The sequence below is a fragment of the Panthera uncia genome, chromosome X (genome assembly GCF_023721935.1).
Source record: "Panthera uncia isolate 11264 chromosome X, Puncia_PCG_1.0, whole genome shotgun sequence".
Classification (NCBI taxonomy): Eukaryota; Metazoa; Chordata; class Mammalia; order Carnivora; family Felidae; genus Panthera; species Panthera uncia.
The window spans coordinates 94,390,512-94,410,119 of record NC_064817.1 but is presented as its reverse complement, the minus strand read 5'-3'; the positions used below and the strand labels follow the sequence as shown (position 1 = coordinate 94,410,119).

Below are 19,608 nucleotides of genomic sequence, written 5' to 3'. Positions count from 1 at the left end.
ACGATGAATTTCAAACCATCATAGAAAGTCTCCTTCATGGCCCTTGTGAATTTTATCAGACACTATGTTTACACTACGGTGAGAGGCTTGTAGCAGCAAGAACGGTTTTCGTTTAAGTGGGGGCGGGGGGAGGAAATTAATAGAATCTATTTGTCATCAGGAGAGACTACCTTTAAAAAATCAATGCCACAATGTCATTTTACACATATGTCAAAGGCAAGGAAAAATCATCTGCTGTCTTAAGTGTCCGTCTGGCTGTGTCCTGATTGAAGAAAAAGAATTCAGGAACTACCAGGGGTCCATGAAATAGAACAGAAACAGAACTAGCGGAAGTGGCCCCTGAAGTTCTTAGGTTTCTATGTTCAGAGTAAAGATTACCCTCCCCACAAAACGATCATTGATGACATCATTTATGATGCCCTTGCCCTTCAGTTGGCACTGCACGGGCACCGCCTGGTTCTTCACCACGTCTGTAAAGTGCATGGCCACCAGTGGGGAGGTGTAGTTAACCTGTAGGCGGAAGAACAATGAATCCTCAGTGTGAGGAGGGGACAGGGCGGGGGTGGGTCACAGGATGGAAGGGATCAGATAGTCAGTGAGGGATGGGATAACCCCTCGCAAAGGGAACCGAGCAAACCCCATGATACCAAGTCACAGATGGCTAAAGCCAGTGACATGCCCGCTCTGCCCTGGGACAGTGGGGGAAATCACACATTTCTCTTGTAAGTCCCTCTCAGATGTCTGACTGTCCTCTGGGGAAAACGAATTCTGCCTCTGCGTGATATGATTTCCTGGATATCAGACCATGAGTCAAAGCAGAACTAGTATCTTTCAAACCTCTACGCCAGAGATGAAGCCTCACTGTATGACCCACAACCACTGCCCTGGGGCTTCCACTGGGCGGAACAGGCAAGTGTGATTATTTGGGCACAGCTGAGTGCAACGACAGTGATTTGTCTGCTCCCGGCTCTGTCACTAATTAGCTGTGTGTGTCGGGCAAGTCACTGTCCCTCTCTGAACCCTAATTTCTCCATCTGTAAACTGAAGGAGTCAGACCAGACCCTATCTGAGATTCCTTCAGATATGGACAGCAGCGGTTGTACTGGGAATTGGTAGAGGGGGCTGCTGGTCTTGGCCGGCAGCTACTCACCCCGCTGACTCCTAATTCCTAATTCCTAATTCCTAATTAGGCTGCCTCCTAATTCCCGTAGATACCAAACAGCCCTTCCTTCCTGTGTCTCTGAGCCCTTTCTGACAGCAAAGACTGAAAAGGATACAGGCTTACGTGAGTCAGTTTGCCGTAGTAAGGGTAGTAGCGAAGGTCAAAAGAAGCCGACTCTGGGTAGTAATTGATGGATCGGATGTCATTTTCATCACCTCTCTGTAAGTAAAAGCAGGTATATGTCGGATGCCGGGTCTCTCGGTGAGTTGGAGCCTGAGCTCAAGGGGCCTGCGCCCCAGGTGAAATCACTGTGTAACCCACAACCAACTGTCCCAGGAAGACCCACGAAAGCAGAATGGGGCATAGTTTACCCCAGACCTATCCCCCAGAGCGTTTCCAGAAAGAGATTGTGCCTTGGTTTCCAGTTCCAAGATTACTGAATGGAAGGTCTGGACTGGAGAGTCCCAAGGTGCTCCATATGGTTCTGCACTGGCTCCTAGAGGAGCCAGACGGAGGACTCCAAAGGGCTTGCCCTGGCTGCTCCAGCACAAGAGCCTACACACCAGGCCCTCTCCAAAGAACTCATACTGGGCCTGGCACCCGGTCTTGGACCTTGAGGCAGGTGTAAGTCAGACCATGTCTAGATAATCCCACTTCACGACGACTCGTACACTGTGGGCTCGGTTCATGGCATGTCACACCAGGTGCACAGGCACCTGACTCCTAGGGACACAGCCTAGAGTCTGGCCCACCTAAACTCATGTCTCTGACCATATTCTCTGCTTAAGCACAGCAGGTGACGTCAGGACGATAAGCAAGAGGGGACCCATAACTGGAAATGATTAAATAAACAACTCTACCATCATCATAGCATATCAGGTAGGGAACTGACCTGTCTGACTATGCATTAGGCTTGTCCTAAATAGCAGAGGGCTGGGGGCTGATGAGGGACAGACACTGCATCACCAGCAGCAAATCACTCACGGGGGGCATGTGATTACTTCTGTCAATATAGTGTAATCGTTCATACGATACGCCTTAATTCATTCTAGCAATTACCTTATCCTGCTTGATTTCCACAAGTGGGTGTGGATTTCGACCAATATTGATTACTATACAGTGTGTAAAGACTTAATATTGCTTGTTGTCTTTTGAAAGGACAGTTCTCAGCAAGAGTCTGTGTAAGCTGAAAAATGAATGGCTTCCACTAGGGAACCGTAAACAGGATTCTATCCACTTAATACGCTAGTTTAGGACTGAGTTGGTCTTTATGATTTAGTTACACATTCCTCTAAAAAGCAATGAAATTCATTTTTTTGTGTGAATACTCTGTGGAATCGGTCCCACTAGTTTGTAGTCACACCTCACGTGTGTGTGTTTACACATACCCATGTACGTGTGCACACAATGAATGTCCTTCCTACCTTGTTCACCCGGCAAACCCCTGCCTGACCTTTCAAAACTCATCATTGGGGCGCCTGGGTGGCTTGGTCGGTTAAGCGTCTGACTCTTGATTTTGGCTCAGGTCATGATCTCGCGGTTCGTGAGTTCAAGCCCCACATCGAGCTCCGGGCTGCCAGCGCGGAGCCTGCTCGGGGTTCTCTCTCTTCCTTTCTCTCTGCCCCTACCCTGCTTGCGCTTTCTCAAAATAAATAAATAAATAAATAAACTTAAAAAAAAAAAAACCCAAAAACCTCATCTTCAGTGTCACCATCTCCCACGTGGAACGAACCTTTCCCTCTTCAATGTCCCCGCTCCACCTTTCATAGCAGCTGTAATACGCAATTGCCCTGACTTCGGAGACAGAGTCATATTTATCTTGGCACCCCCAGCACCTAGCAAAGTACCTGGTATATAATAAGTGATCGATACACGCTTGCTGAATACATGCCGCCTTTTGCTGCTTTCTGATCTGTCACCATCCAGCCTGGAGCTTTGAGCTGTATCTCTAGTACTGAGAATGGGATCACCCAGCTTCACACACCAGGTCTTGCAACTGTCCAGGGCTGGGGGGTGCAGTCGATGTTACGAAACCAGAGGGAGCTACTGCTTCTGGTCTGGGAAGCAAACCCAAGATCTAGGGCTTTTTCCTACAAAGGAGCTAATTGGCGCAGATGAGATAGGAGTTAATGGTCTCCCGAAGGACAGTTAATTAGCATATTAATGGAGTTCTGTTTCTACTTCCCTTGTAGTCATTTGTTATTGCAACACCCAGTGCCACTGGTCATTGCTGCAAAAAGTGAAATTCTGTTTTAAAAGCAGGGACTAATGACTCTAATGAAAGCTGTTTGTTTAGTTCAAAGAAACAAGTAATTAGAGGTAAAAGCAAAAGCGTAAACAGAATCCCAATTAATGACGTGGCACACTGTCGTTCCCTGCTGTGGGCCTTAGCTGAGGCTCTTCTTTGGCTTTCACAGGTATATATCAGCACAGGCACACACGCACCCACATGACCTGAACGCTTTCTGGCAGTGCGGAGGCCTGAAGGTACTAAAGGGAGGTGTAGTTATGAAAAGATTAACCCTTTCCCTAACCCATAGCCAATCATCCATGGGGAAGCCCTTGGAAGGGATGAGCCATCTTTTTGCATAAAATAGATGTGCTAACAGTACCTATTCAAAAAGGCATTTTAGGGGCACCTGGGTGGCTCATATGGTTAAGCATCTGACTTTGGTTCAGGTCATGATCTCCCAGTTTGTGAGATCGAGCCCCGCATTGGGCTCTGCACTGACAGTGCAGAGCCTGCTTGGGATTCTGTGTCTCCCTCTCTCTCTGCCTCTGTCCTGTGCGCTCTCTCTCCCAAAATGAATAAATAAACTTAAAAAAAAAAAGGCACTTTACCTGAACTTTGCAGGAAACCTTCACAGGATCTCCAAGTTCAGGACGGAAGCCTACAATCTATGAAAAGAAAAGCCAGCGTTGTTTATATATATACATATATATACATACATACACACACACACACACACACACACACACACATATATATATATATAAAATCAAAAAAAGAAAACAGATTTGACAATAAAAAATGGGACTTTTCTTAACCGCCCTTAAGCCATCCCTTCCTTAGGCATAAAGTTCATCTATGTTGCCCTCTCAGGAATGTTACAGAGGGCAAAGAATGCAAAATATCTTCAGAACTGTGCAGCTTGGCTTTCCCCTAGTGGTGTTTGTGACTGATGTTCATACAATGGTAACTGCAGCAAGATAATCCTGAAGATGTAAAGAACTTTCTGGTTTTAAGAGGGATGTGCCTGGGTAAGGCTCTACCCCACCTAAGGCATGGCAGGAGAGGAGGAAAATGCATTTTTTATGCTATAAGAATTGTCCCCCCACGTCATGTCAGTCCCCTGTTCCAAACAGCCTAGGACCTCATTACTGATAGAGGGCATCAAAGGGCAGGCTGGGGGTGGGGGAGATGAGTGGAAATAGGAAGTGTTCAGGGAGAAAAAGCTATTATTGCTTGATAGGTTGATCTGGTTGTTTGTATTAATGATGCTGTCAGTAAAAATGGCCGAACTTGCAGTGTATGAAGACAGAGCCCAAGAGAAATGGAGTGGCCAGAGCCCTCCTACCCAGCTCATCCAACTTATCATCGCCGGAGTATCAAGGGCCAATATACCCGGTTCATCTTTAGAAGGATGCAGGGCTGTCCAGTAGAGTAGCCAAAAGTAGGGTCCTCCAAGCCCGAGCAGTTCTTCAGGAAGGAGCGCTTAAACTGGCAGGCCTTCTTGTCTTCATCCTCGTCGCCATCTTGGATGAAGTACTGCCCCGGGGGACAATCCACATTCATTTCCTCTTGAAGACTGTCATTGTAACCTAAAGCATGTGTGTGGGTGGCAAAGGGTCACGTTAGACGGGTGCTACAGGGGAAGGCCATGCTTTCAGTAGTCCTCCTCCCTAGTTTCCTTTCTCCAGCTTGCTGGTGAGCCTCTGAAAGGCCAGTCAGTCTGGCCCAGGCTCTGTGACCGGGCCTCCGTTCCCCGGGGACTTTCATCAGTAACATCTTTCCGGGAAGCCTTTGGGGCTAGTCCCCATCTGATGGGGCTAGCCCATCATCTGATTGCTTCTCATTGCCTCGGAACTTTGGAATGTCTACCTCTGGGTCATGTGTTGGTCACCTTATAACTTCTCTCTATTCTCCATTATTTCTTTTCAGCTATAGCAAATTGTAAGCGTGGGGGGCGTCCTCTTCCACTTCTGGAAGAGGAATAGGTACACGGTGGACAGATCTTGGAAGAGGGACTGAATCATGTCATGGCATGGCTTATATAAAGGAGTGAAACTCTTGGACTAAATCTCTTTAAGTTCAGTCTGGGAAACATCTCCCTTTGAGGTCCATGAGAGCCACCTGATGCAAGAGAATGAGACGTGCGTGTTGTGGGACAGGAGGAAGGGAGAGGAAGAAGAAGAGAGGGAGGAAGAAGAGGAGATAAAACCAGCTTCTCATCCCTTACCGAGGGAAGTTAGCACTGCAAAACAGAAGCTTAGGTTGAAAGACAGAAACCAGGGGCGCCTGGGTGGCTCAGTTGGTTAAGCACCAGACTCTTTCTTTTTAAAAAATTTTTAATGTTCATTTATTTTTGAGAGAGAGACAGAGCACAAACAGGGGAGGGGCAGAGAGAGAGGGAGGCACAGAATCGGAAGCAGGCTCCAGGCTCCGAGCTGTCAGCACAGAGCCCCATGTAGGGCTTGAACTCAAGAACTGTGAGATCATGACCTGAGCCAAAGTTGGACACTTAACCGATTGAGCCACCCAGGCATCCCGGCATGGGACTCTTGATCTTGGTTCATGAGTTAGAGCCCCTGTGGTGCTCTACACTGACAGAGGGGCCTCCTTGGGATTCTGTCTCTCTCTCTCTCTCTGCCCCTAGCATATGCGCGCGCTCTCTCTCTCTCTAATAACTTTCAAAAAAGAAAAAAAGAAAGACAGAAACTAACAACCATAGCGCCTCCACTGAGAGGGTAAGATCTTGTCTACTGAGGCACTCAGTAGACCCGAGGCACTCAGAGTTCACGTCCCTTTACATTGGATGGAACGTAACATGTGCACAAGGCATGCACATCAGGGAGAGAGCTAAAAGGGGCTGTCTGTGAGCTCACTCTTTGGCCCACCAGATGCCATGGAACTGAGCTTTGGAAATTACTGCATCATTTCCAGTTTTGTTTTAAATGATGGAATCTAGTTAGTCCTGCTAGATCCAGCCTCTGTGCACTCATGTTCCCAGTATCTTAGTTTTTTGGTTTTTTTTTTTTTTTTTTTTTTTTTTTTTTTTTTTTTTTTACTTTTGAGAGGGGGAGAAAGTACGAGCAGAGGAAGGGGCAGAGAGAGAGGGAGAGGGAGAATCCCAAGTCGGCTTCACACTACTACTGTGGAGCCTGACGTGGGGCTCGAACCCACAAACTGTGAGATCATGATCTGAGCTGAATTCAGATGCCTAACCGACTGAGCCACCAAGGTTCCCCTCCAGTAGCTTCATTTTTCAGAGGAAATTGTGCACCTGTGATCTACCAGTGGTAAAACTCCAAATGTCCTGCTGGGTTTTCATCTAGACAGGTTGTGACTTGGGTTTAATATTGTTCAGGAGCAACTGGGAATTTAAAATCTATTCCAATTATGGTTAAGCCTTTATTTTGCCTTTGACAAAGCTACATTCAATTCAAGGTTTTGTTTTAATCTTTTTTTTAGAACAAGAACTATGTGCAAATAATAAGTTTCTAAATAGAAGCTCTAATCACATGCTCATTGTTTCTCTTGAGATAGTTCCATTAAAAATAATGTGACATGGGCATGACCCTTATTGCAAAATCCCAGTCCTCCTGGGAATGAAATTGATACTCTGGGATGTCTATTTCAGAGATGTGTCCCTTTTAAGTAGGGCATGTTATCTACACTTAGGAACTAAAAACCCAGTGCTTTCCCTACTGTTCTCCACCTCTGTCATCAGGTCAGAATCGGTATTTCTCCATCTACTAGCTTCTCGGAGGGATTTCCTCAGCAGAGATTCTGGCAACACGCCTGTAATATCTCACAAGTATTTTGAAAGAAAAGAAGATATTGCGCCGGCTAAGATGCCCAAAACATTTTTTTTTTTTAGCTCAAAAAGGAACTACATGGACTCAGAGAGGACCCAGCCCCCCTCATTTTACAAGTGAGGGATCTGAAACTCAGACTTACCCAAAATGACACTGAGCATGACTGATAGATACAAAACTGAGTTTCTAACTCCTGGTCATATGGCAGCAGCAAAGAATTATGAAAAACAGTATTTCTCGATCTTTAAAGTTCATACAGATCACCTGTGGATCTTGTTTAAGTGCAGATCCTGACCCAACCGGTCTGGGGCAGGGCCCCAGAGCCGGCTTTGTAGCAACCCCCCAGGCGATGCCGATGCTGCGGGTCTTGGATCGCACTTTGAGTAGCAAGGGGGTCAAAACCACGGATGTGGGTTTAAACACTGGTTCAGCTGCCAGGAGACTTTTTATCATGTTACTTCCTCTTTCTTTCTTTTTTTAAATTTGTTTAATGTTTATTTATTTTTGAGAGAGAGAGAGCAAGAGAGAGAGAGTGGGGGAGGGGCAGAGAGAGAGAGGGAGACACAGAATCCAAAGAAGGCTCCAGACTCTGAGCTGTCAGTACAGAGCCCGATGCAAGGCTCGAACTCACAGACCGGACCTCGAGATCATGATCTGAGCCGAAGTCGGACGCTTAACCAACTGAGCTACTCGGGTGCCCTGTTACTTCCCCTTTCTGAGCCTCAGTTGCCCCATTCATAAACTGGAGACAGTAGATTCTGCTATGCAGAATTAAGGTTAAATGACAAAATTTATGCATTTACATAACACTTCCCACCACGTAAGAGATTGTTTTTCTCCTAATTCAGTGCACATTCTACCACTCCCTATCTGTACCCCCTTTGGCCAGGAAGGGACAACCAGACCGATCCAACTGGCTTTTTGCCACAAATAATTGGTGCAGCAAGGTAAACCCACTGGGGCTCCTTTTTGATAGCTGGTCAATTAGAGCCTGTGTGCTCTGTGTTGAACCCTCAACAAATTGCTACCTCAGTTTTCACTCTTTGGAAGGGCTTCTCAAGAAGCCACTCATTTGTCCCTGAAAGTGTATCTGATGACGCTATAGAGATAGGCATCTTGAAAACACTTGCAATCAAAATGCTGGCGTGACTGTCACCCAGAGAGATTCTTCTTCTAACTCCCTGTTGGGATGCTATTAAATGAAGACCCTTGCTCTCTTCCTTGAAGATGGCCCATCTCCAAGCAATGAATTCCCTTCCCTTGAGAAAGTATAGGGGGGCAGGAATCTTCCCGTTCTGGAAAACACCCTTCTTTTCTCAACACTACCCCCACCTCGAATTATCTTTCATAATTACTGAGCCCAGGACTCATCTGGATGAGCCCAGGACATAAGTAGGTGCCCTAGAATGTTCAAGAAAAGAAAACAAGTTCTCTGCCCCAGTGAACTTAGCAGAATGCTGGAGAGTTGGCTTATATGCTTTCAAGGCAACATACATCCCAAACTAGAGCAGTTTTGATTGTATGTACAGTTGCCGAGGGAGGTGCAAGGTAAAGAAAGACCGGGATGGGCTGGGGTTAGTAAGAGTGGGGTTTCTGGTGCATTGCGAATTTTGAATCCCCACCCCCATCATCCTTCCAAAGAGATTTCCCCCCTTCAGAGGAACTTACCCTGGAGAAAGCCATTTAGGCTAATGACATAATGCTGCCAGGTGTCAGGTTCGGAAACGTTGAAGTTGAAGTTAAGGCTATGGGCGAAGGGTCTGATCATCACTCCTGGCAATGAAAACAGGTCTTAGATATATTAACCCATTCTTGGGATAATTTTTTTTTTTGTATTGATTCCCATGAAACGTTCACCCCCCCAGGCAATCAAAATAAAAAGGACTGTAATTTGCCAAATACCATTTTACTTTTAATAATTGAATCCCTAAGTCATTACCGGGAAGAGCCAAAGTTAATTGAGGCTGAACATGCCGCGGAGGCAGGTTTCCGTCCAGCAAGTTCTGACAGCACAGGGCGTTTGGCACTCACCAGGAGGCTTCACCCTCTCGGTGAAGGTCGGCATGTAAGGACTGATGGTCAGAAATAGCGTGTACATGCAGAGGGTAATCACAGCAGCCAGGGAGGCATAGAAGAAGAAGTAAATGACTAAGATCAGGCCTGCAGAACAATCAGAGAGGAGAGTGATCAGTGCTTGCCAACAGACCCCGCCTCCTCACTCGAACTCCTGAGCCAGAACCAACCCAAACACGTTGGCATTTTATTTTTGTTTTTTGGTTGTTTTTTGTCTCTTCAAATTCCCCAGATTCAGTATGTCCTTGGCTTATTCAGATGTCACCAATTTGGAGTTCGTGAGAATTGTGTCGGAGATCTGATCGCAGTGTACCTTTACGGCATCTCCGATGGAAGGGCTTGCTGAGCAGATGATGACCGATGGCAAGATCACAGGGGAGCGGAGTTGAATGTACCGCGGAGGGAAAATTGCTTGGGAGCCCTCTGGGCAACGGTTGATGTCCTAAGTACAAATCATTCTTCGCTATTCATTAAAGCAGGTGCCCTGAAGAGTCCTAGCAGCTTGGTTCCAGTGATTATATGTATTTGCAAGTGATGAAAACTGCATTTCTTTTCACGTAGCCTATAATTCAAACTTTTGATTAATTTCCACTGGACTTGTCTCTAATCAAGGCAAAGTGAGGCTTCACCCTACTTATTTCAAATCTTACTCATCTTTAGCAAATATTTAAGTGGCTCGACTTTTCAAAAGGAACAAGGACGGGGAGGGAAGGAGGAAGAAGCCGTACTTACTTACTGACTCTTGCTACCTGGACGCTCTATACCTGTGCGCCTGGCCAAGTGACAGAACCTCTCCGTACCGCCGACTCCTCACAGGTAAAATGGGAATAAGTTTAGCACTTAACCTCATATACTGATCTACATGCCTAACAATCCCAGCAATTCTGCTTTTCCTTACATCCTATCCTGACCTGACCATTTCCTAGCTGTTTCATCTTGGACATGCCGTTCACCCTCCCGGGTCTCAATTTCCTCATCTGTAAAACGAGGACAGTAACAGTACCTACTTCTTAGCCTTGAAAGATGCATGTAAATAGCAGCGCGCAGAGCCTGGCAGATACCCAGTGCTCTTTATTTTTTTTTAATGTTTATTTATTTTTGAGAGAGAGACGGACCGTGAGCGGTGGGGGGAGGGGCAGAGAGAGGGGGGGACACAGAATCCGAAGCAGGCTCCCGGCTCTGCGCTGTCAACACAGAGCCCGATGTGGGGGCTCGAACCCACGAATGTGAGATCATGACCCGAGCCGAAGTTGGACGCTTAAGTGACTGAGCCACCCAGGCGCCCCTACCCAGTGCTCTTTAAATGGCAGCCCTCACCATTGTTATTATTAATATTATTTTTGCCGTCGGACCAGAAGCACGGTTATGTGAGCCCCTCCTCTGTGGGTGGCATCGGGATTAGGTTTGCCCCCGTTCGAGGCAGCCCCGAGCGAGGTGAACGAGCATGAGATTGCAGCTGAGAAACTCTTTTCAAGTCTCCTTGGGGCTCTCTCTCGGGCAACGGTATCTGGCTCCGCTCACAGCAGTGACACGATGTCGGAACTACAGATTTGAACTGAATCGTGAACCAGAAACTGGAACAAACCACGTAACTTTGCTGTACCCAAAACTGAATCCGAATAATAATTTTTAAATTGAACCATGAACCAGATAAAATTAGCCAAAAAAAAAAAAAAAAAAAAAAAGAGGGGGGGAGTGGAGAGGAAACGAGAAGAAAGATCCTTAGTAACCCAACTGGAAATGGAAGCTTGATGTTTTATAAGATGAACTGAAGCAGAACGGGAACATGAGCGCATCGATTCAGCTGGAGTCCCTGGAGAGGACACGGTAGCACCTGTGTGATCCTGGGCTACTGCCCCTTGGCTGCCCTAATGGGATGTGCCCTGTGTCTTCGCCTCCGTTCCTCAACCCCCATCCCCATCCTGGGGATGGGCCGATGGCTGGAGCCATCCTGGGGGACTAGAAGACTCAGTTTCATGAACGAAAGGAAAGCAATAGAATACAGGTACGTTCCCTTGGAGGTATGGCTTCCATTTTGTCTAGAATGTGTGGCTAGGAAGCTGTAGGTAGGAGAATGGCACTAGCAGTGAGTCCCCTGAGCCTCACCCAGGATGGGTGCCCTGAAGTCTGCCATAGGTTAAGCTAACACAGCTTCCCACCCACCCCCGTCCCCACCAAGGAACCAAGCACCATACCCATCAGAGCCTATTGGTCGCTCCAACTTTTTCTGCTCTGGACATCCAAGTTTTACTTGGACCACTCCTCTAGGTAATCCAGGGTTCTCTCCTGAATGCTTTCCCCAAGCCTGTACAGACCTGGATATCTTGGATATAGTAGGCACCCGTGATCCAGATTCTTTACTCCCCCCACCAAAACATCCCATCAGGTCCTGAGACCCTACCCATCAGGGCTTTGCTCATCACTGCCGTTCACGAAGACAGTGTGGTGTTCCGGCAAGAGAATTACACCCCCGTGTTCATCTGACCTGGGTTTGAATCCCAATGCTGCCACTTATTGACTGCGGGGCTTTAGATAAGTTACTTACCCTCTCTAAGCCTCAGTTTCTGCATCTGTAAAATGGGGATAATAATATTACTACCTCATATGGTTCTTGTCAGTATCCAATAAAATAACATATAGTTCCTAAAAATAGAGGCTACCCAGCTACCAAAGAAAAAGCCCAGAATGTAATCATAGGCTGGGTGAATATGTTGGTCATGTTGATGTCCAGGCTGGGATAGGGTTAGTAAATGCCCAAGTGGACACCTAGTTTTCAAGCAAGAGGACAGCAAAGCATACGCTTGGTGGTCTATGCATTAACATCGCCATTTGCCCATGGCCCAGGCATAGCCCAACAGCAGAAGCCTGAGTTCCCGGGCTCTCCTCAGACCTCCTGTCCAGAGGCCTGGATATGGCCTGCCATGCAGAGTCCCCAGCGCCATTATCTTCCCTGAGCACTCGAACCTTTCTCCCTCATCCCTCTTTCTTGGCCTACGGGTTATTCTCCACAGGAGCAGTTTGGATCAGCTTCTCTGGTGAGGTTCCAATGGCTGGCTGTTTAGGGGTCAAAGCATGGCTCTCTCTCCCAGAATCACACTTGCATTTCACAGCCCGTGTCTCTAGTCTTCTTTAGGCAAGGGAGAAACAGCTGTGCCCCCTTTGGAGCGAGCGTCCAGCATTTGCCTACAGCTTCCAGAATGTCGGAATGCACCTTGAATGGCACATTTGTTCCAGCTGAGAGTTTGAGGGATGGGCAGGGGTGGGGCTGGGAACTGAGGAGGGGTGGAGGGAGGTGGGTGTTGCTCACGGCGCCACACCTGCTATTCCTAATTCCAGGAAGGAGGGCTAGCCGGTTCACCTTGACTCTCTCCCCTAGGAGGGGAGAGAATTCTCAGCCAGAGGGGCCTTTAGAAGGCATGACCATCAACTTTAGCAACCTAGACCCTGGGCACTAGGGGACTCTTATTTCATCCACAGAGTCCTCTATTTTGCCCTTCTCCTGTGGGTTAACTGAGTTCCAAACCAGCGGCTGCTCTTTTTCTGGGCCATGCAGAGACTGTGGCAAGTGTGAATTTTATCCCAGGCTAAACCTCCTGAGGAGAAGGCTCTTGCATTCGTAGACCAAGAGGTGAGCAAGGCCCTGGGAAAGGAGTCTGGGGAAGCTGTGAGGTACAAGCGGTGGCGGCGTGTGGCACAAAGACGAAAAGCTAAGAAATGCAATTCCGCCGTTGATGAAGCATGATGGGGGCTCAGCCTTAATCGCTGGAAACGCTCCCTTTAAACCCGATTTCTCTGTGCACACGCCGTGGGAGCACGAGGCACCCACAGGCTGGCGCCCAGGGCAGGCTCCCCGGCTTTCCTTCTCTGACGTCACTGAGCGAAATGATGAGATCCTGTAAACCCTTGCTCAAGTCGGCAGGGACTTGGGGCTTGTATCCTAGAAACGGTCCCCTGTGCCGTACGGTTGTACAATGTGGGGCTCAGGGGCGGCAGGCCGGTGCAGTCGAAAATCTGTGTCTGGCTTTTGACTGGCCTCAAACCCTTTAGTGCTAAGAGCCTCATGTTGACCAGACGCCTTACCAACACCGTCAGCAGTCCGTTAACACCTATTTTGTATGTTACCTGTGTTATATACTGTCTTCTTCCAATAAGGTAAGCTAGAGGAAAGAAACTCTTAACGTTTACAGCGCTAGCCTGTACTTCTCGGAAAACACAGAAACAAAACCAAAAGCAACCCTGTGTGGACCCGTGCAGGTCAGACCTGTGCTGTTCAACAGTCAACTGCACTTTCAACTTTCCATTTTTAACATCTCATCGGAGCCTCAGGCCGACCGGGTGAGAGAGACAAGGTAGGGATCATTTCCTTCATTTGGCAGGTGAGGAAACGGAGGCTCAGAGAGGGTAAATGATGAGCCCAAGGCCACACAGATAGAGAGTGACAGGGCTGGGACTTCCTTAAAAAAAAAAATCTGTGCCTTTTCAACTCATCCTGTCTCTGCATCGCGAATGAGGTTGAGCCCAGCGGATTTCAGCTCCACAAGCCAGTGTGTTTACCTACTCGGTCGGAGTTTCTTCCGATGGCATCTGCCCACATCCAGGCATGTCCCTAGGCACTGAGCCCTTTACATGAAATCTAAGAGAAGTTTGCAGACAAGCCCATCCAACGTATGGTAAAGGAGTCCTGGACACCAAGCCAAAAGCAAAGGACACCCGACTGGGGCATGGGGACAACTGGGACTTACTCCAACTCTGACCTGTTCGGGCCAGAGACATCCTTTTCTCCGGATCCCACAGGTATTCGCTTACGGTCTGCAATTTCTGCCACCAGGCATTGCCTGTTGGCGGACCCTGACCCTCTTCCTCCTCCTTTTCCTCTTCTATCTCCTCCTCTTCCTCCTCCTGTCCTTCTTCCTCCTCCTCCTCCTCCAAATCGGGTACCACCATCACCCGAGCCTCTTCTTCCGCTTCTTCCTCTTCATCTGCCAAGTAGTTCTGGTTTACTTCATCCTGATCGTCCTGGAATGGTGACAAAACACAATCCCCTTTTTGACAAAAAAACTTCCAGCGGCACATCCCGCCAGCCAAAAAGAAATGGAAAACAGGGCGCCTGGGTGGCTCGGTCAGTTAAGTGTCTGACTCTGGATATCCGCTCAGGTCATGATCTCACGGTTCGTGAGTTTGAGCCCTGCGCTGGGTTCTGCCCTGGCAGTGCGGAGCCTGCTTGGGATTCTCGCTCTCCTCTTTCTCTCTCTGCCCCTCCTCTGCTCACCCTGTCTCTTAAAATAAATAAATAAGCTTAAAAAATGTTTAAAAATGTTTCAAAAATGGAAAAAAAATAAATGGAAAGTGACTCAAGATTTGGAGATGCTTCGAATTTCCACTTCCCCATTCACGTACCCGTTGTTACAAGAGGCACGTTTTCTTTCTCTGTTCATTGGGAGGAAATATTCCTTCTCTGACCCACTTTTGACCCAATATTCTTTCCGCAGAGGTGTAAGTTTTATTCTTGCCTTCGTGCCTTTTGGCTCTTCCCCTAGGACTGCTTATGTCACTACTCTGTCCTGGGGCCTCGGCCTCCCGCTTCACTTTGTCTGGCTTCTCAGGGTAGAGCTGAGTTCGACACTGGAGGGTGGAGTTATTTTATTTACTTTTTTTTTTTAAGATTTTTATTTTTAAGTGATCTCTGCACCCGACGTGGGGCTCGAACTCACAACCCCGAGCTCAAGAGTCGCGTGCTCCCCCTGAGTCAGCCGGGCGCCCCGAGGATGGAGTCAGTTTAGGCACTTGAGTCCATGATGGCAAATTCTGAGTCTAAGCCAGCTCCACCGTCGGTCCTGCACCCTTGCGGGTGCTCAACCTTACCAGCCCAAGCTGTGCGAAAAGTAGCCTGGGACAGACAGCAGGAGGAGAGGCCAGCTGCTGTGCCCGTCCTCAAAACTTAGACTCCCTTCCCAGCAGAAGAACATAGGGGTTTATTGGTCACTTCTCTGTCCCCTGAGCTGGAACCTCTTCCTGCCTTAAGCTGGTTGAACAGACCACCTGAGGGCCGGAACTTCAACAGATAGTTCCTTAGTCCCCACCCCCCACCCCCACCCCGCACCCCATAACCCTCGGCAAAAATCTAGGCACGTAGTGAGCGCTCAGCACATATTTGTTGATTGACTGTAGCCATGGAGATCTGAAACCGTAATCTTCTCTGAGTGGTTCTAAGAAAATTAAACAAAAAAAGAGAAACCCAGACGTCACCAACGGTATTTCAAATGCCTCCCAGCCATAGGCGGGAGAGGCGGATCTTTCTTTGCTCTTTGTGGCTCTGCGAAGGCTCACTGCGGCCGCAGAAAATGAGGCCACCCTCCCTTCTCTCTTGCTGTCCAAATCTGAAGAGTGGCCGGGCCTGTGCACCTGTTGGGGTTGGATGCGTCAAATGATAGAGGCCAGGGGCTCCGTGCCTCCCCCTCCCTGCCTGATTCCTCAAAGGCCATTTAGAGGACACTCAGCTAAAAACGCTGCCATTAGTTGGGGGGGGGGGGGCGGGGGCGATACTTGGAAAATCGGGTTGTTCAGAATCAGTAAAAGTGACACAGAATGACAAGGCTCGGTACTCAGTCTGCCCGGCGCTGTCTAGCTCCTGATTATAAGCACTCTTGAATTGCTCTCTAATTTGTATAAATGGACAGCTTCATATCACACACCGTATCAGAATTGACGGGGACCTTGAAGATCCCCTTGTCCATCGGAGGCCCAGAGAGGGGACTGGATGTAGGTAAAGGCACACAGCAAGTGTGTGATAGAGTTGACAATCTCAGAACCTCGGTCTTGCTACCCTGGACGATGACGTTTCTCCTCTGTCGCACCGAAGACAAGTGCCTAGAGGTGGTTAACAGATTTCTGGAGCACAACGTGTTAGGTTCTGTGTTCCCAAGAGATTGCAGGTGCTTATAATCGAGGATTTCTGACTCTAACGTGGACTCTGTGTTGAATGGATGAATTAAATGTTCGTAAATCTCTTTCACTTGTGCGTGAACACAGGTACACAGCTAGCTTCTCAAACTACATTCTGAGCACCCAGGGGGCAGAGTCAGTATTTCTTTTTTTTTTTTTTTTTTTTTTAATTTTTTCAATGTTTACTTATTTTTGAGGGGGGGAGGGGCAGAGGGAGAGGCAGACACAGAATCCGAAGCAGGCTCCAGGCTCTGAGCGCTCAGCACAGAGCCCGACGCGGGGCTCGAACTCACCGACCCCGAGATCATGACCTGAGCCGAAGTCGGACGCTTAACCGTCTGAGCCACCCAGGGGCCCCCGGAGTCAGTATTTTGTAACTCCTGGACGGCCCTCCACAGTGCGGAGCCCACAGCTAGGTGACCAGCAGGTACTGAACAAGTGCCGGGGATAACCGCCTGACTTCAAACTTCTGAGGCTGGACCCCGGGGGAATTTGCTCCCACAGAGCCTGTCGCCCTAACCTCAGCAGGACTGGGCGCTGTGGTGGGTGGTCATCAGGGCCCCCGAAGAATCTCCTGCGTCTGGGAACCTCGGGGAATTTGAAGTGTAACAGTGCATCGCGGAGGGATTTGTATCGCCTTTATATATTTCCTGCACAACTTCCTTTTTCTCGCCACGTCGCCTGTGTGCCCGCCCTCCACCTCCGCTCCGCAGAGGAGGCAGCTGGCCTTGGCCTCAGCCTGATCTTATTTGTAGATATGAGCTTTCGTGATAATCCCATTAAAGATGGCTTGTCATTAAAGCTTTACCCTCCCGGGAAGAATTAACCTTCTCAGAGCTAATTTCCCCCACGGCTCTCACAGTGCCCGGGCTTTGGGAACCTCGACTATCTTTTGTTTCCTCCCCTCTGCTTCCAGGTGCAGGAGAACGTCATATGGTGCAAGAGAGACCCTCTTGTGCAACTGTTTAACCGGATCCTGCGGGGAATCCTTCGGTGATGGGAGGGTCTGTTTTTGCCGGTCTCCTAAAGTGGCGCTGCCCTCATGTGATGGTGTGTGCGAATGTGTTGGAAGATAGTAGTGGGTGTGTGCTGTGGCCATCCCGTTGCCCTAAAAGGGAAGATCTGAAGGGCAGAGGGTGGCTCCATTTTGAGCACTCTAAATATATAAACATATAAACACATAAACAAACAGTATGACCCAAAGGATAAATTTGTGCCCTGCATTGAGTAACACCCCGTAAACGTTTGAATGGTTGGTTAATTTTAAAAGGGAAATTAGCATCCGGTTATTCATGGCGTCAAAGAGTTTGTTTTCAAATTTGATCGAGTACTCCCCATAAAGAGCGAGATTCCCCCGACGCATTTGAAAGTTGGGACGAGCACCGGGCGTCGTATGGAAACCGATTTGACAATACATTTTGTGTTAAAAAAAAATAAAATTCGAATCCTACTAAAAAAAAAAAGATTGAAAAAATCAAGTCTTTCTTACAAAGAGCAAGATCTTCTGGTGCGCTTGACAAAGAATTGAAATTATACACAACATTTTAGCAACATTACACAGAAAAGAAGCCAGGGAAGGAATAGTTATATGTGCCCTGCGGATCGTGACCACTCTGAAAGCTGGGAGGGACTTTGGAAATGTGAAAAGAAGGCTTCTACACCGTATGGCTGAAAAGCTGAGGGAAGCCCTCTGTAGGGTGATATGGGGTTAGAAGGATTCGTGTTTTCCTCTGCTGGCTGTTGACAGTCTTTACTTAAATCCCTGGTTATACAAGTGGCCATTTCCAAAGAAAAATGGATTAAGCTTTGTTTCCTCCTGGGGCTCGGATCACAGCCCTCTCTAGGGGAGATTTCAGACTACACTCCCCCCACCCCCCAAAAAGTACTGCATGGGGCATATATAACGATTTAGAGCAAAGTAAATTCAAAGAAACTCTGGGTTCAAAGAACTCTGTAATGCACCCTGGAGATAAATGGCAACTAGAGGGAGGTGTGTGTGCACATGTGTGCGTGTGCCTGTGCATGGGCGTGTGTGTGTGTGTGTGTGTGTTGGGCAGGGTGGGGTGGCACGTAGGGTGGCGGCGGGTGGCGGAGGATCAGGGGGCTAGGGAGTTGCACACTGCACGTATAACAGAGAGAGCACAAGATTAGAAGTGGGGAAACTTGCATTCTCACTGTGGCTCTCCTGCTAACTTGTGAGTCACTCGTGCGCTCTGAGCCCCGGCAGCCTCCTTTCTACACCGAGGGCTTCTGGAGAGATGATGTCTGAGATTACTCCCAGCTTCTAGCGACGATTCTGTGATTTTAGCTCTAGTTTGGAATTTCTGCTCTAGGAAAAGAGCAGCCGGGTTCCTGAGAAGCTCCCACCCAAAGGGACCAAGACAGCTGGGTCTGTGGTTTCCTCTTTCCCCTTCCCTCTCCCCTGGCTGAATTTCCTGCTATGGGAATGAAATCTCTACTCTCAGACTCCAAAAGGTCTGTTTAAATTCTAGACTCCCCCCTTCCCCCAATGTTAGAAGGCCGCTTCTTCTCTGGCATCTTTCCCCTCCCTTATCTTTGTTCCCCAGGAAGAGGGGCTTCCTCCTTCAATGCAGCAATGTAGGGTTCAGTGGGGTGCCAGGAGTCGCTGCTCGATCTTGAAACTATAGGCTTCCATAAACCTCACTGTTCCTGCCCATGCCGAGGAGAAGCAGCCATAAGCCAAGATCTATGCACACCACAACAACCCCACTAACAAGGGACAGCAAGATAGTCTGCTCCCTGGGACTCACAAGTCTGTAGCGATAACCGTAAGGAGAGGCCGGAGCCCTTCTGGACCGGAGCTGCCTTCTCATGGCTGGTCAGTGGGCAAAGACGCGGCAGAGGCAGGCAAGGAGGTGAGAGTTCCCGAGCTTCTGCTGGTACAGGAGACACTGGTTGCTGGGGACACTTGTCGCCTAGTAAAAGTGCACCCTCCTGGCACGAGCCCTTCCCCAAAATAATCTAACATGCCCCTTTCTCATTGGTTGGCCCATTCCCTGAATCAAAGGAAAGCCCTTCTGGAAAAGCAAGCTCATCATCACAGGGAGGGGGGGATATTCTGGGTCACGAGGATTAGTGACTCCCCATCCCCCTCACCTCATGCCTCTACCCGCCCTCTGCTCTCCTCCAGCGCCCAAGATACTACGGGCCCAATGGAAAGCTTAAGTCTTGCTCTTCTCAATTGAGAGCTGAGTATCAGTGTGTGCAGGGGGTGGGGCGTGGGTGGGAGTTGGGGGTGAGGGGACATGGCCAAGAATAACTTTCTTTTTTCATAAGCCTGATCTCATGCAAAAGGATCCAGGAGAGATTCTCTTTGCTCTGCCCACCCCCCCAACACACACCGAGCCACCTACAATATTCCTTATTTGTGT

The 19,608-nt window shown here is 48.4% G+C and overlaps 1 protein-coding gene across 1 annotated transcript; it reads right to left on the bottom strand.

The window, feature by feature from the left end:
- Positions 1-348: 348 nt before the first annotated feature.
- ATP1B4 (ATPase Na+/K+ transporting family member beta 4) lies at positions 349-19,352 on the bottom strand. Its single transcript, XM_049644805.1, has 8 exons — positions 18,988-19,352; positions 14,017-14,290; positions 9,233-9,361; positions 8,870-8,974; positions 4,788-4,984; positions 4,004-4,060; positions 1,286-1,381; positions 349-510 (listed from the first exon to the last, which is right to left on the bottom strand). The coding sequence occupies exons 1-8, from the start codon at positions 19,048-19,050 to the stop codon at positions 349-351; spliced, it is 1,083 nt and encodes a 360-aa protein (XP_049500762.1). The 5' UTR covers positions 19,051-19,352.
- Positions 19,353-19,608: the final 256 nt, after the last annotated feature.